General features: G+C 50.4%; 5 protein-coding genes across 5 annotated transcripts; 2 read left to right on the forward strand and 3 right to left on the reverse strand.

Moving 5' to 3' along the window:
- Positions 1–64: 64 nt before the first annotated feature.
- On the reverse strand, positions 65–990 carry BO94DRAFT_509613 (uncharacterized protein; the record flags this gene model as incomplete). Its single annotated transcript, XM_025609708.1, has 3 exons — positions 948–990; positions 549–894; positions 65–485 (listed from the first exon to the last, which is right to left on the reverse strand). The coding sequence occupies exons 1-3, from the start codon at positions 982–984 to the stop codon at positions 65–67; spliced, it is 804 nt and encodes a 267-aa protein (XP_025471599.1). The 5' UTR covers positions 985–990.
- A 1,329-nt stretch (positions 991–2,319) lies between these two features.
- Positions 2,320–3,239, reverse strand: BO94DRAFT_531779 (uncharacterized protein). Its single transcript, XM_025610974.1, has one exon. The coding sequence runs from the start codon at positions 3,122–3,124 to the stop codon at positions 2,375–2,377; it is 750 nt and encodes a 249-aa protein (XP_025471600.1). The 5' UTR covers positions 3,125–3,239; the 3' UTR covers positions 2,320–2,374.
- A 127-nt stretch (positions 3,240–3,366) lies between these two features.
- On the forward strand, positions 3,367–4,299 carry BO94DRAFT_285906 (uncharacterized protein). Its single transcript, XM_025606669.1, has 2 exons — positions 3,367–3,864; positions 3,913–4,299. Exons 1-2 carry the CDS (start codon positions 3,474–3,476, stop codon positions 4,248–4,250), a joined length of 729 nt encoding a protein of 242 aa, XP_025471601.1. The 5' UTR covers positions 3,367–3,473; the 3' UTR covers positions 4,251–4,299.
- A 2,071-nt stretch (positions 4,300–6,370) lies between these two features.
- BO94DRAFT_543096 (snoRNA-binding rRNA-processing protein IMP4) lies at positions 6,371–7,337 on the reverse strand (the record flags this gene model as incomplete). The annotated part of the gene is made up of 2 exons (XM_025613121.1): positions 6,371–7,258; positions 7,332–7,337. The coding sequence occupies 2 exons, from the start codon at positions 7,335–7,337 to the stop codon at positions 6,371–6,373; spliced, it is 894 nt and encodes a 297-aa protein (XP_025471602.1).
- Positions 7,338–13,857: 6,520 nt separating this feature from the next.
- Positions 13,858–15,325, forward strand: BO94DRAFT_285923 (putative C2H2 transcription factor). Its single transcript, XM_025606670.1, has 3 exons — positions 13,858–13,959; positions 14,053–14,508; positions 14,590–15,325. The coding sequence occupies exons 2-3, from the start codon at positions 14,246–14,248 to the stop codon at positions 15,107–15,109; spliced, it is 783 nt and encodes a 260-aa protein (XP_025471603.1). The 5' UTR covers positions 13,858–13,959; positions 14,053–14,245; the 3' UTR covers positions 15,110–15,325.
- Positions 15,326–15,577: the final 252 nt, after the last annotated feature.

Genomic DNA, 15,577 nt, shown 5'->3' on the forward strand with positions numbered 1-15,577 from the left:
ATTTGCAATATGAACGCTCTCCAGATAACAATCAAAAGAATGTGGAACTGAGGAAGGTGTCACATTAGTGTGAGATCGGGCTGACGGATTCCATAGCATAAACACAATCAACCTTTATAAGCTTTTCTGAGCTGAGGATTTCATCAAATAAATTTCCAATATAGTCGTGTGCGTAACCGAGGATATCAAATGCGTAATCACCCTTCTTTACGAGCAAAGTCTGCATAGGCCAGATGGGATTGGAGAACACGTATCCAGCTAGAATTTGAAGAATCACTTGTAGTAACCCTTGACGGGAGGGATGTCTGATGGTTCTCAATGCCCCCATAGAATGCTGCAACGGGTATTTGATATGCACGAGGAGTGAATAGTCTTCCTGTTCCCCGTGACACAATTCCGAATTCTGCGGGGTTAACAACTTTCGTTCTAGTTCTGCTTCGTCGATATTTTTCTCTGTAAATATGTCAGCTGCCGCTTTAATATCACTGCCAATGTACGCTCAACCTGTCTCTGCTTGAACAACTTCATCAATGTCATCCTCGATCGACCTTGCATCTCTAAGAACTTGCTCATCATGGGCCACAGTATCGTCGGGCAGCGTAGTTTGATTACTATCGCTCGTTGCCTCCACGGAGTGGGGCAAGCTTATATGGCAAATGGCCAGATCCTCATAAACCGCCTGATCGCCAAGGCAGTCCCGAAGGCATTTTGACGATGAATCGAGTAACTTTCGCAGCGCGAGTTCCTCGCTAGCGCTGGATGCTTGCATGACTTTTACTCGCTCATCGTAGGTGCCCCGTTTGTATGCAATGGCAATCACTCTGCTCCCACCGGCTAGCTTGCACGTTAAGACGTCGACGTCTTTGCCGAACAGGAAGCGGAGGTTTGCTATAACTCTTTTGTCAATACAAATTTGTTGAAATAAGGACATGTATACCAGCCTAAACTTTGTTCACGAAAAAAGAGCTCGCGTGTCGCCTTCATCCTGAAAGGGGGTAGAATCGCACGGCGGTGGTCTTGACACCTCTAGAACAGGGGTGTAGGATCCTTTATTTATGATTGATCACTGCCAAGGGCTAATGGCAGCTTAAGGTGTCATTGGAATGCTAGGATATCACCACTGCATCTAGGAATACATCACGAGGGAGGCGAAGCCAAGTTCGGTATTCATGAATGTTTCCAAGAATTGCATGTGGTAAGATTAGTATAGCCGACTTTGCAATCGTGGCTCTAATCTTGTGGTAATTTTCGGTGAAAGAGGAAGGTTGATAAACCCCGTAAATGGGGAGTTTGTGAATGACACCGTATCATCAAGACGTGTTATATGGTGCTAAGCGTATATATACTTATTAAGTAGGCGGGGCCCGGGAAAGTTTCAGGAAAGGGATGTGGTAGACTGTGTGTCGATATTTCCTCGCATAAATGTTTATGCCTTCCCGACACTGTCATCTCAGCCTTTGATAGAGACAGAAGTAGCATGGAATGTAACATTATGAGGTACTTTCAAGCCACCCTAGTGATACACCGCGACTCATTGAGATGGCTGCAGAAAAATACACCAATTGACAGCTACCACGTATGAACAGTGACATTTCAATTTAACAGTATTTAGAAATCGGTAGTAAAATACGGGGGCCTGCTTCGACATTCAGAATTCGCCATCTAGACCAGAAGTCTTAATTTATTGTCAAGAAGTGCATACAGTACAGTAAGGTTAGCGATAGCGCTATCCTGCATATCCATCGTGCCCGGAAAAGCTGAGAGTTAAAAAGCTAAAGTAGAATATGAAGTACATGTTTCCCTCGATTGCAAAGGAGTACATACCTAGGTGCGTCCATTCTTCCGTCCGCGGACGTATTTTTTCGCCTCAGCAGAAGGGATCAATAGGAATAATCGTCAATGAAGGCCGAGGCAACTGCTGCTTAAAGTGGACACAATCACGTGATTAGACCCTCAGTCCACCTAGATAATCTGCAGGCTCTGATCACAGGGTTGGGCAGCTATACTTAGACGACCTTCAGCACGGCTTTTTAGGTAATCATTTTCGGGCGAACTTATACAAACTGCATCTAAAAAAGACAATCGAACTTTAGACGACATCACTTGTTGGCTATTACCTTGAGTGTACAATGCCTGATAATGTGTGAATCCCTTTCCGCCTTCGGCTCTTCTTTGCCTAAACAATCTACTCAGGAACAATCGAGCGGCGAAGTCGAAAAACTCGGGCCCGGACGTTATTTGATGGAATCAGATGTTCAGATTACTTCCAAAGGCCTTGTGCAAATTATTTTACATGATGCGACTCATCAACGCAACGTAAAATTAACTCTGGATGAGACTGCCACTGCAGCAGCTGGGTCTCATATTGAGGTATTCATTGGGTCTGCGCTACTTCGGAGGCTATGACAGCCGATTCTGGATGGTAGAAAGGCACGATCTGCCAGGCCATTTCCCTATCTATCTCGAAATTCAAAGTCAGAGAGGCCCTGGAGTCTGGTTGGAAGGGCATATCCAATTTGACGTTGAATGTCGCCGAAACTTGATCACTCGATAGTACCGCTGGTGGTATCTCGACCGGTAACACCGTTGATATAGTGGACACAAGCGGAAAGGTCTCGGAATATTGCACTCCCATGCATTCCATATCCAGGTCTGCCACACGTTTGTTGCCTACTTCAAAAAATGTAGCGTCGGGGACGTTGTAAGATCGCGTAATTTCCATTACCCCTGGTGAACCCCAGTTCCCCCTGGCTATCAACTTCTGAAAGAATTCTTCCATGCCTAGTTGGTTTAGACCATAAATTCCAGTCAAACCAAGGGCAAGCGAACAGAGAACCATAACGTTAGGACCGAGTTCCGCACATTCGATGCACCTGATTAGGAAGTCCCTGTAAAGAACCTGTTTCACTTGTGTCCTTTTATTTGAAGATAGTCTCTCTCCTTTTATCAACTTCACGTCGGCAATCAACCGATTCTTATCCGAAGTTTTGAGAGCAGTCTTTCGATCCAGTTTCTTTGCGCAGTCTTCAATCTTACGCACGGACGCGTCTGGATGAGTTTTGGTTCGTCTTGCAATGCTTTGCAGGCGATTGGATGAACGGGCCGCTTCTATATTGCGCTCCATCTTAGTAATATAATAACGACTCAATAAGTATTAAACCAAACTGGAAGAGTGAAGGGTAGTGATAGGCAACGATGGCCGATGGGTGACGATGGGTGACGATGGGTGACGATGGGTGGAGATGGGTGGAGATGGGTGGAGATGGGTTGAAGTGGTGATAAACTTTTCTCTTTGACGGAAGATAGTAAAGCCGAACTCCTCGACATCAACCGTAAAGGCTAGATGGGGCACCTTTCAGTCACTATAAAAACTGCCATCCTCCTTGAAAAGCCTCCGACTAAAATGACATTGGTACAAATATATTCATAATGAGCCTAAGAATAATTCTGATCTAGAATAATCTAAAGTCACAATGGCTATACCGCTTCGCCGGCATCGTTCATCTCTGGAAGGGGTCATCTATCCTGCACCGCAATCCTTAGCGCCAGAAAAGCATGATGAAGCTATTGAGGTTTTTGACACGCTCATTCACCATTTCGAGCCTTTGCAGGCATCTGATAAGGATTACAAACCGATGACATTACTACGTCTTATGAAGGAAGAGGTCTCTTCTGAAGACGAGTTTCTGGTCCTTTTTTTCAATTACATTGAACATGGTCGACTTGAAGTCACGGAAGCCAATCTACCTAAGACCCTAGCAAGATTACACAGCGTTCAGGAATGGACTTCCGAAGAACGAGATGCTCTTAATCAGAGTTTGGCCAACTTCGCTAGTTTTCTGGTGGATAATTTTTTCCTACCACGTATGTCGCTGATACGTACCTGAACCGTGGTATGCTTACTTTTTTTAGTTAAATCGTTGGCCGCAAAGACTCCTCAGCCTACGCCGGCATCCCTTTCCCGTCTCGATTTGTCAGGATCCGCTATTGGTACCCCACAACGTGTCTCTAATTTGAGAAAAAGCTGCCTTACGCGTGACCGGCATCGATGTGTCGTGACCCGAAAGTTCGACGTTAAGGAGGCTGAAATGCGATACAAGATTGTCGGAGAAGACGTGGAGGATGATGACGGAAAGCGTTTGGTGGAGGAAGCTGATAACACTGCATATCTAGAAGTGGCGCATATAATTCCTCATTCTCTGATGTCTCATGGTGACATTGCAGGAGAGTCAAAACTGGTACGTCATTAATCTATACCTGTGAATCTTTGCTGACAGGACTTGTAGACTGAGCGAAAGCAAGTAGCTCACAAGATCCTGAAGATGTTTAACCCCGATGCTTTCTACCGCATCACGGGGACTGACATTGACCGATCAATAAACGCGCTTACCTTGACCCATGACCTTCATCAATTGTTCGGTAATTTCGAGATTGCGTTTGAACCAGTCCAGAATCAGTTACCACACACGTACAAAATCGACTACGTAAATTCAAACCGCAGATTTCGAACCCACGCACTTCCTGTTACCCGCACGCTCTATATAACCCCGGACAGAAATATAGAGCCGCCTTCTGCCCAACTTTTGGATCTACATCGTGCTATCGGGCGCATTCTTCATCTTAGTGGCGCAGGTGAAAGGATTGACAGTTTCATACGAGACATGGAGGATATAGAAGGGGGATCAGTCTGCACGAACGGGTCGACCCGTATTGACGATTACGTTCGTTATAAACTTACAGCTGAATTTCACCGGATGCCTGTTTGCTAGGATTGGCGAGTTATTGTTAATGACGAAACTTATTGAGGATAATGCTGTGCGTTGTTCACTTATTATTGATTTATGGCTCGGACGGCTGTCTCTTCATGAGGTAATATATCGCCGTGAATTTGTATGCACCCATCTCATTAGCTCTTTCGCAGGTAGCCCGGGATATGGAAAAGAGTTGAGGCGGTGAAGCTGGTTCGCATCCGACTGTCTTATTAACGCACTGTATTTAATGTTATTTACGCCCATTCAATCTTCCGTCGAAGGCTTGGCATGGTCCACCGAGCCATAGTTGCTCTTATCATCCGGCTGAACGCCAGAGAACAGACCTCGGGCGTCTCGACGTTGTAACATCACCGTAGGCACAGCGCTGTAATATGGCCCGAGATTCTGCTGTTATCTCCTGTTCCTCAATCGGATTAGCTTCTGTTTCACCCCGGGGTTGCCTGAAACAATCTCATACTGTATTTTCAGGAATGGCTTAGCGTTTCTTGGCGTTACGGTTTGAGACTTGGCAGGAAAGTATAGGTGGTAAAGGCAGTTTCTGGATCATTTGTACCGCTGATTGCGATGGAACTTTGATAAGGACTGGGGTTATACCGAGGGCGGCCAGCCTGTTCTTTGAAAGCCTATCTGTTTATCACATCCGGATTTGCCAATGAATATAAGCTGACACGACCGAAATTCCGCAATATCGTGGAAATACTTATTATGTAAATTGGCATTTTGTTCTTTTGCTTTTTGTTGTGCTATCTGTTTCGACTACCCTTTGTGACGAAGTGTATTGCTAATAGTAGAAGTTGAGATATGCAGGCATAATTTGTCTAGCAAAAAGACCTGCATTTTATGAAGATATAAATCAAGATCTTCCAATAAATGGTCACAAAGAGCGTCCACCATCGCTGTTGTAAGATGCCGTGGCCGTTCACATCTGACCGGTGGTGTTCTGATATTGCTGAATATACGAAGATTAGAGTGAATAGTAATGATTGTAGGCTTGCTGCAGCCAGTATATGCAGCTATTTGAGATAAAGAGAGCTCTCCATCGACAAATATCATGGATAATATTAAGCGTAGATTGGGATAAGTTAGGTGCCATTGGTTATAATTATTGGACAGGCGGTTCCTGTGAGATGGTGGCAGGGGCATTAGGGCTGGGAGAGGAAATGCGGGGGTGGTATCTGGGGCGAATGCCCGACGCGTAATGAACAGGGCTCAACGCTTGGCTAAGATGAATATGATATGTTATGATATCTTAAAGCAAGATATTCCGGGTGTGTTGCAGGAATGGCTTAGCGTGTCTTGGCATTAGGGTTTGGGAATCAATACCAAAGTATAGGTGGTAAAGGCAGTTTCTGGATTATCTGTAGTACTTCGTGGAATAATTCGAATGACTACAAGATGTTCTGGCAAATAGAGAAAGTGGAATATAAGAATTTCTTTCAGATGGGTATACAATAGCGATCAGACATGCCAAATGTAAATGCCGCCCTTTGAGCTCCTTCCTAAACACCCCATGCGCCAAATCAGACTTTTCTTTTGCCTTCGTAAATAATTGTACACTGCCAGCTGAAGCCGCAGGTGTCTTCGAGACAAACACTGGCTCACAAATAATCCTTCTTCTTGCTCGTCCTGGTGTATTGGGTAAGAGCCCATTCGACATCACCACTGGAGCCCTTCTCCAAAGTTCCTCCGCGGATTTCGAACAGCCTCATTGTCATACGAGGGCCAACTTCCGCCAGCTCAACATCCCGGTACCCGGTCTTGACGAAGACGTGGTGGCGCACCTCAATGCTGTCCTCCTTGTTCACAAAACTGACGACACGGTTGCCGACCTTGCCGGTCTCACGCGGGGGGAACAGGTGCTTCAAGATCTGGACCACGCGAAGACCCAGTCTAGTCGTGAATCCCTCGAAAACTAGGTGGGGATAGCTCTCCGACACAGTTCCGCGGGCAGCATCGGGAATGTCCGCACGTAGAACAACATTGTGCAGGGAGAAACTAGCAGTCGGGCCGTGGGGAAGGTGAGAGATCGTCATCGCAGTAGGCGTACCACGGTGCTCGTGCAGGAGAATCATGTCCGTCAGCGCCGCAGCATTTGCGCTTGAGATCAGGTCCGGAAGGACGAGGTTACCACGGTTCAGGCGAATGGAGGTCGGAAGAAGCAGACGAATCTCCTTGGCGAAGGTGCCCAGACGGACAGAAGGGGAGCGAGAGGTGGTCACGATAGGACGGGGGTCGGCAATACCCGACGTGAGAGCATATTCGTCGTCGAGGTCGACCTCGTCTTTGTTTTGTTTGTCTGCTGGGGTGATCGACTCATCGTACTTGAAGTCTTCGCGCAGAGCTTTATCATCTGCAACCGAGGGATCGACGGGCTTTCCGGAGGCCAGCGACGCCTTCAGCTGGGCGCGCTTTTCGGCGATGGAGGCATCGCGGAGAGTGAGAGCTCTCCGGTAGAGGTAGTCTCGACGCTCACGGGCTTGGCGACGCTGGATGGGCAGTTAGCACGGATGTCTCGTACTTGCGAAGGAAGTCCGCCCCGAAATTCGAGCAGCAACATACCAACATCGTGGAACTGGAGGAATGGGGGGGAAGAGCGGACGGGCTGCAAAGCCAGAAAGGCGGGCAACTTTTTTTCTTCGGAAACTGCCGGTCTGGTCCGCCTTGGCCACCGGAACTTGGACTGTGTGGGATTTGGCGGCAGCGACTCCGATGGCTGGCCTGAGCCGATCGCAAATCATCCACCACCCGGTCTTGTGGATTGACACACGCCCCATTCATTCACTTGCGTCAAGCTCTTCCGTGGTGGCAGGGCTCTGTGGCGTAAAGGTCGGTCATCCCCTTCCCCCTGGCTTGCAATCTCTTCTTTCTTCGTGTTCCTAACTAGACCTCAGTCTCACCTCATATACAGTTTGCCCCTCTGCTGTGGCACACTGGTTGGTGATCCCGACAAACTTAACACAAAACCCCTGCTCCCTCCTCGACTCGGACAGTGACGGCTGTCGTGTCCTCCACACTCTTTAAGCTCTTGGAACTTCCTCGCGTGACCGTTATAGACCCGTCCGTGTATGACCGCTCAATTTCGGTGAACTGGACGTCTTTCGCTTCCGCTATCTTCGCTCTTTCTTGCCTTTACCCTGGGATAGCAACATTCGAGAGTTCGCCATCGGACTCTGTCTCCTAGATCAATATGGCGGCAGTAGGTGACGAGAGGGTCGCGGTAGAGATGGACGACCCAAGTTCCCACTTTCGTCCGCGGAGGCATGATGATGACGATGAAGCTTCCGGAGACGACGATGTAGAGAGCACCACCAGTGCCCAGGCGGCTGGCAGCAAGCACCACCAAGGGCATCTGGAGGAAGAGAAGGAACTTCCGCCACATGCGTGCGCGTGAGTACACCATAGCCTCTCTTTCCTACTTCTTCACTGACGTTGCGGGTTTCGAAAGGTATTGCGGCATTCACAATCCCAGCAGCGTTGTTAAGTGCCTGGCCTGCAGCAAGTGGTTTTGCAGTGCCCGTGGTAACACTTCGTCCTCCCACATCGTCAACCATCTCGTTCGAGCTCGCCACAAGGAAGTTCAGTTGCATCCTGGCTCATCGCTGGGGGATACAATCTTGGAATGCTACAATTGCGGAACTAAGAACGTCTTTCTTCTGGGGTTCATTCCGGCCAAATCTGACACAGTTGTCGTCCTGTTATGTCGACAACCATGCGCTGCTATGCCATCTTCCAAAGATATGAACTGGGACACTTCGCGTTGGCAACCATTGATCGAAGACCGCTCATTTCTGCCATGGCTGGTGGCTGCTCCGTCCGACCAGGAACAGCTCCGGGCTCGCCACCTCAGCCCGCAGTTGATTGCTAAGCTGGAAGAGATGTGGAAAGAGAACTCGCAGGCGACATTTTCGGATCTGGAAAAGGCCACGGCTGTGGACGATGAGCCGGCCCCTGTGCTTCTTCGCTACGATGACGCTTTCCAATACCAGAATATCTTTGGGCCGCTGGTTAAGATCGAAGCCGACTACGACCGCAAGTTGAAAGAGTCTCAGTCACAGGACGGACTCATTGTGCGCTGGGACCTGGGTCTCAATAACAAACATCTGGCTAGCTTTATCTTGCCAAAGCTTGAGCTTGGTGATGTGAAGTTGGCCGTGGGAGATGAAATGCGCCTCAAGTATACCGGTGAATTGCGCCCCAAGTGGGAAGGAGTAGGATATGTCATCAAGATTCCGAACAATCAGTCTGATGAGGTGACGATTGAGTTGCGAGCAAAGGGTGATCATAAATCTGTGCCTACAGAGTGCACGCACAACTTCACGGCCGACTATGTCTGGAAGTCGACATCCTTCGACCGTATGCAGCTTGCCATGAAGACCTTTGCGGTGGACGAGATGAGCGTTTCCGGTTACATCTTCCACCGCCTTCTCGGACATGAAGTTGCAGCCGCGCCGATGAAGACTCAGATGCCGAAGAAGTTCAGCGTCCCGGGACTTCCTGAACTCAACGGTAGTCAGATCAATGCTGTTAAAAGTGTGCTGCAGAGACCTCTTAGTCTGATCCAGGGTCCTCCGGGAACCGGAAAGACAGTCACGTCTGCTACTATTATCTATCATCTCGCCAAGATCAACGGAGGCCAAGTGTTGGTGTGTGCCCCCTCGAACGTCGCAGTCGACCAACTTTGCGAGCGTATCCATCGGACCGGTTTGAAAACAGTACGTGTGACAGCCAAGTCGCGAGAGGACGTCGAATCGCCTGTCGGTTTCTTGTCCTTGCACGAGCAGGTTCGCATCAACGATACCAACATCGAACTCATCAAGCTCAATCAACTCAAGGCCGAGCTTGGAGAACTGTCCAGCCAAGATGAAAAGCGACTGAAGCAGCTTACTCGCTCGGCGGAGCGCGAAATCTTGAACAACGCTGATGTCATCTGCTGTACTTGTGTTGGTGCTGGTGATCCTCGCCTGGCTAAACTCAAGTTCCGCACCGTTTTGATTGATGAGTCGACCCAGTCCGCTGAGCCAGAATGTATGATTCCTTTGGTTCTTGGTTGCAAGCAGGTTGTCCTTGTCGGTGACCACCAACAGCTGGGGCCTGTCATCATGAACAAGAAGGCGGCTAAGGCGGGTCTTAACCAGTCGCTCTTCGAACGTCTTGTCATCCTGGGTTGCTCCCCCATCCGTCTGAACGTCCAATACCGCATGCACCCATGTCTTTCGGAGTTCCCGTCGAACATGTTCTACGAGGGTTCTCTGCAAAACGGTATCTCATCTTTTGAGCGCCTTCGACGTGATGTGGACTTCCCTTGGCCCATTGCCGATAATCCGATGATGTTCTGGTCGAACTTGGGCAACGAGGAGATTTCGGCATCCGGAACCTCATACCTCAATCGTACGGAAGCAACAAACGTGGAGAAAATCGTCACACGATTCTTCAAAGCCGGCGTGCAGCCCCAGGACATCGGTATCATCACGCCGTACGAGGGTCAACGTAGCTACATCGTTAGCTCCATGCAAGCAAATGGCACGTTCAAGAAAGAGCATTACAAGGAAATCGAGGTTGCTTCGGTCGATGCTTTTCAGGGTCGTGAAAAGGACTTCATTATCCTGTCTTGTGTGCGTTCCAATGACCACCAGGGTATTGGTTTCTTAAGCGATCCTCGTCGTCTCAACGTTGCACTCACTCGTGCCAAGTATGGCCTTGCTATTCTTGGAAACCCGAAGGTCTTGTCGAAGCATCCTCTGTGGAACTGCCTCCTGCAGCACTTCAAGGAACGGCATTGTCTGGTGGAGGGACCCTTGTCCAACCTTCAGGAATCCCTGATCCAGTTTAGCCGCCCCAAACAGGCCTACAGAGGACCCCAGCGGTTCCAGATGGCATACAACCATGCTTCTAATGTTACCAGCGGATTGATGAATGGAAGGAACGGTCACCGCAATGACTTCCATGACACTGGGTCCGTGGTCGGTTACATCCCTGACGATGTCTCTTCCGTGCACTCGTCTGCCCTGGGTGGGGTCGGTATTCCCTCCGGATATCCACATATGTTCCAGAATTTCGCAGACTCGTGGCCCGCTCTTCCCGGAGCCCGTCGAGCCAATGGTAACCGAGTGAAGGGCGCGCCTAGCATTGCCGGCGAATCCGTAGCAGCCACTGAGTCTGATGTTACCGCCAGCATCATTGATGGAAAGAGCGTCGACCAGGGCGGTGTCAGCCTTGCTGGTTTGAGTATTAACGATATGGGCAAGCAGCCCAGTCTCAGCCAGTCGGATCGGCTGAAGCGCTACGTGGAGTCCGGTGGACGGGAGCCTTACAAGCCCGGTGTCCCCGACAACGGCAGCATTTTCGGCGGAAGCTCTGCTAGCATTCGTGTGACTCGTGGTGTGCCGGGGCATATTCACGACGATGACGATACGCGCAGCGTTTCCACTGCTTTCGCCAGCCAGGTCGGGGGCAACTATGATTGATTTGGGAACTGTCGTGCCCTTTGCGGTTTAGAGCGGGCCCAGTAGCTTGCAGCCTTTCCCGAAGCTCGGGGGACAACGGTCCATCGAATCATCAGGTCACTCCAAATTGACTCGATTCCTGGGATTCTGCTCGACGTCATCCATGTCACCGTTAGACGTGAGACATCTGTAAGATTCAGGGAAGCATTGGCGAGAGCCAACCCTCAGCCATCTGGTGGGAAATAGGGCATTCATCGGATTCTTTCGCATTGCTTTTATCGATATGGAAAGAGGCCAGTCTACAGGGGCTACACACGGTTTCCTGCCGTTCAGACAAGTGATCCTCTCCAGTCAGATCACAGGGCATGGTGCGCTCTGCGAAATGACATGCCCATGGCGGCGACCGTTTAGTGCATATGCCCCGTTATCAGTATGGTTAGTCGCCATCGACTATTGCCGTCGGAAAGAGTCAGTGGAATGTCTAGGCAATCTTTCTGGCTCGCAGCTGCACTCGTGTTCGGCTTATTCGAGGCAGCTGACGAGTCCCAGCATTTCCGCAGACAGCTGGAAGAGGGTGGCTCATCATCGATGATGCTACACATTTTTATTCGTTGCCACTACTGATTTACACGAAAATATTCTAAAATCCCATGACTGCCTTTTTTGCTCTTTCGTCTCCTCATCCTTCTCCGTGCTCTGTGGCATTGCTCGGCCGATGCAGTGGTTCTCCGGTTCTCCGCAACTGGGGAGCAGGAGGATGCTCTCTCGAACACAGCCCACTGTGCCTGTATCCGTCATCTGGTCTACGCGTATGTCTCTGGCCCGACGGGCAATGCCAATTGTCGAGTCGAATGAGCTGTTTAGTTCCGCATCCCAATCAAACCATTGCCGTTCGTTCTCACACCGCCCCGTAGTCCCAGCAGGATTCAACAGAGTTGATGATCGTCTGCAGGATGAACAGGCACCCACGTATCTCACATCCTTGGCAGCTATTTGGCATTTATAGATTGATGGCGGATCTGACCGACGGTCCATCCTTGCCGCAGCATTCGTAGATAGCGGTCACCTTTGCAGGCTCAGCCACAGTCCTGTCTTGAAGAACTCGGAGTTAAGCCGGGGGAGCAGCATGGCGCACGATCGACAGGCTCAGCTGCACCTCAGCACTACTTGATTACCGAAAGGAGCCCGGCACTGGACGGCACGCGCGTCCGATCACCGCGGAGACACCGGATGCCCTGGAGGGTGTACAGTGTAGAGTGTACAGATCCCTGAAGGATGCTTTAACTAGTGGTCCATGCAGATCTCGGAGCTACCAGGGTGGTCTTGCATATGTCGTAGCGGCGCTGCGCCACTGGGGGGGAGATCCGGCCCATCGCAGGGTCCCAACTCCCAAGGCGTCTGACGATGCTATTTTTGAAAATGAAGATGCCTGGTAGGATCTGATATCGAAGATTCTCGACGACCATGGAGCGTGGGGTTGGACGAAGCGGACGAGGTGGACGAGGTGACGTAGTGGGTGGCCATGCTTCCGAGGCAGCCACGATCGATGAATAATTGGCGGCTTTGCTGGCAAAGTCAGTCAGTCAGTCAGTCGGTCGGTCGGTCGGTCGCTGCCCCGAAACGAGGCCGGGAAAGGACAGCCGGCGATTCGCCCCGTCCAAGTATTGGGCGTGACTTGTCGCCTATGCAAGGGATGGCGGCAGATATCTCGACGTTGACACGGGGGACCGATTACACAGTACGACAGTGAACCGATCTAGTAGGTAAGTATATCTTGCCTGTCAGACGTGGAAGATCCCGTCAGGGTGGACCAGGATTGGCACCCCTGTAGACACTACAGAGTAGAATGAGTTCTCTAGCGTGGATCGTAAAGCGTCTCACTCTCAACATCCTGCATCTCCTCGGGCCCTCGTGTTGGTAATATTTGCCTTGGCCCAGCGCTTAAGCAGGTTCTTTGCCTGACCACGCCGGGCACGGGATTGGGCAAGAAACGCAGGGCTGGGTACCTAAGGTACCTACGGTGAATCTATCTATCACTCCACCCGCCGGCTGGAGCTGAATTAATACTACACACGGAGTAGTATGTGCCAATACACTGGACTGCGTACAATGCCGGTATCTCCGGGGATTGCGTCTGGCTGAATCTGGTTGAGTCTGGCTGAAGGCATCCCATGACGCTGCGGCGCCACAGAAAGTAGACCGAAATCGGCAATGTGGCTGGGGGGGGGAGGAACCACGTGCAGTGAAGCCCTGATTGGCAGGCAGCAATGAGGCACTCAACCCGGTGGCGGATGGCCTTACGCAGTTGGTACCAGACTGTTAGGAAAGAGAGGAGGCACAGCATCATGGATAGTAGTATCTGGTTGCCTGCCTGCCATGACTCACTAGTGGTCGCAGCCTAAAAAAAACCCCCAAACTTTGGTCATTAGCACAGTCGTGATTCGGCGCTCAACTAGGGCTCTCAACTGCCAGTGATACATCTTCGATACATACCAATACGGCGTCTGTTCGATCATACCACGTGTGCAGGCATGATGCTGAGTGCTTTCTGGGTTTGAAACCAGTCACTACATACCTACCATATTCTTTTTAAGCGCCCAGGGCCAGGATTATTAATGCCGTATAACTAGACCGGCGTCGCACCGCTTTCCGGTCTCCATCATCATTACTCCAAATCTATCATTCCCAACCGCCAACCTTCCCTTTCAAGTGGCGGATCCGCCAAGAACCCTTTCAGTCACGTGGTTAGCGTTGCTAGATGCCTTGTTTTCCGTCCTGAAAAATTTGGCACTCCGTCCTTCCCAGTTAAGCAAACCACCAACCATCCATTCGCCCAGTGACAAACCCGAACGCGATTGAGCTCGCCGTCCGGCCAATATCAAGTTTCTTCCCCGCCCCTCTCTGCATCTTTTGACCTCTCTCATCCACACCATTCTATCTATCGTCTGTGCCTCGTCTCGACCCCCTCGTTTTCTCACGCCACCTCGGCCACCCCCCTTCTCAATTGAACGGCGGGGTTGTAGCTGCGCTATGGGTGACGGCTCTGATTACCCTAGTCCACGAAGCGAAGGTCCCGGCGGACCTACCTCTGTTCTAGTCACTGCCCAAGAATCGCTCTCCCCAGCACCCAAGATGAACGACCAGCTGTCTCCGAATTTCATGGAAGGGACGCGCCCGCGTCTGTCGGTGAGAAGAGCGCGGGATCCGCCCAAGAACGCCGCCGGCCAAATCTACTGCGACCATCCCGAGTGCCAGCACTCGCCCCCAACCTTTCGCCGTCCGTGCGAGTGGAAGTAAGTTTGCCTTTGGTGTCCTTTGATGTGTGTGCGAAACAGTTGTACCCGATCGAGGAAGCTAACGGATCGCCACCGCAGCAAACACATGGACAAACATGACCGCCCCTACAAGTGCATGGAACCCGGATGCGACAAGATCCAAGGCTTTACATACTCTGGCGGTCTGCTGAGGCATCAGCGCGAAGTGCATAAGAAGAACATCAATGCCAAGAAACCTTTGATGTGTCCGTACGCCGACTGTAATCGCAGCACGGGCAACGGGTTCACGCGTCAAGAAAACCTGAAGGAGCACCTTCGCCGCCGCCACATGCATACCGAGAATGGGCATGCATCCGAGCTGCCCATTGCATCGCCCGAGCTGGATGGCACCACGTCGTTTGTGACTGCGTCGGTGGCCCTGAAAAGGAAACGCGATTCCACCGGGGAGGATCCGACCCTCGAGCTTCCCGAAGGGGAAGAGAATGGTGTGGATTTGCGCAATGAGCTGAAGCGGCTGCGTCGCGAGGTTCAGGAAAAGGACCGCCGGTTGGAAGAGCTGGAGCGCATTGTGGCCGGACTGCAGCAAGCTATTCCTCAGACCGCAACGTCACAGGGTTAGCATGTTTTCGAGTGGTACTCGTCCATCGCTCTTTTCTCAATATTTTTTTTTCTTTTTCTCTTGATCTTTTCTATCTCCCATCTCCTCTTTCCCTTGCTCTCATTGGCTCAGAAGCTCTACGTTTTTATGGTTTGCTGTATGAAATTTGCATTCTATGGGCGTTCATCTATGCAGATTATGGGCCTTGGTTGTTTTCGCGATTCTGTCTACAACATCAACGGGAGGTTTCATATGGGTCGGTCTCCATCTCGGAACGCATGGATAAGATCAGGCAGCTGTGAAGATTATGGCGTTTGCTCGAGGTCGTTGATACAGACCGGGTGGTGTTTTTTTTTTTTCCTTCCTGATGGCTCCCATTACTACCCTTTCTCCATTTTCTCTATTCCCTGAAATATACCCAGGCGTTTGACCCTGTTTCTTTTGTTGCTGATCTTACTTTGCTTCCACTTTATCCTCCGATTCAATCGT

This window comes from Aspergillus sclerotioniger (assembly GCF_003184525.1).
Source record: "Aspergillus sclerotioniger CBS 115572 chromosome Unknown BO94scaffold_4, whole genome shotgun sequence".
NCBI classification, from domain to species: Eukaryota; Fungi; Ascomycota; class Eurotiomycetes; order Eurotiales; family Aspergillaceae; genus Aspergillus; species Aspergillus sclerotioniger.

Coding starts and splice junctions, on each gene's coding strand:
- BO94DRAFT_285906 (XM_025606669.1), top strand. CDS start 3,474: ATGGCTATACCGCTTCGCCGGCATCGTTCATCTCTGGAAGGGGTCATC. Junction 3,865..3,912: donor GGATAATTTTTTCCTACCAC/GTATGTCGCTGA, acceptor TACTTTTTTTAG/TTAAATCGTTGGCCGCAAAG.
- BO94DRAFT_531779 (XM_025610974.1), bottom strand. CDS start 3,124: ATGGAGCGCAATATAGAAGCGGCCCGTTCATCCAATCGCCTGCAAAGC.
- BO94DRAFT_285923 (XM_025606670.1), top strand. CDS start 14,246: ATGGGTGACGGCTCTGATTACCCTAGTCCACGAAGCGAAGGTCCCGGC. Junction 14,509..14,589: donor CGCCGTCCGTGCGAGTGGAA/GTAAGTTTGCCT, acceptor TCGCCACCGCAG/CAAACACATGGACAAACATG.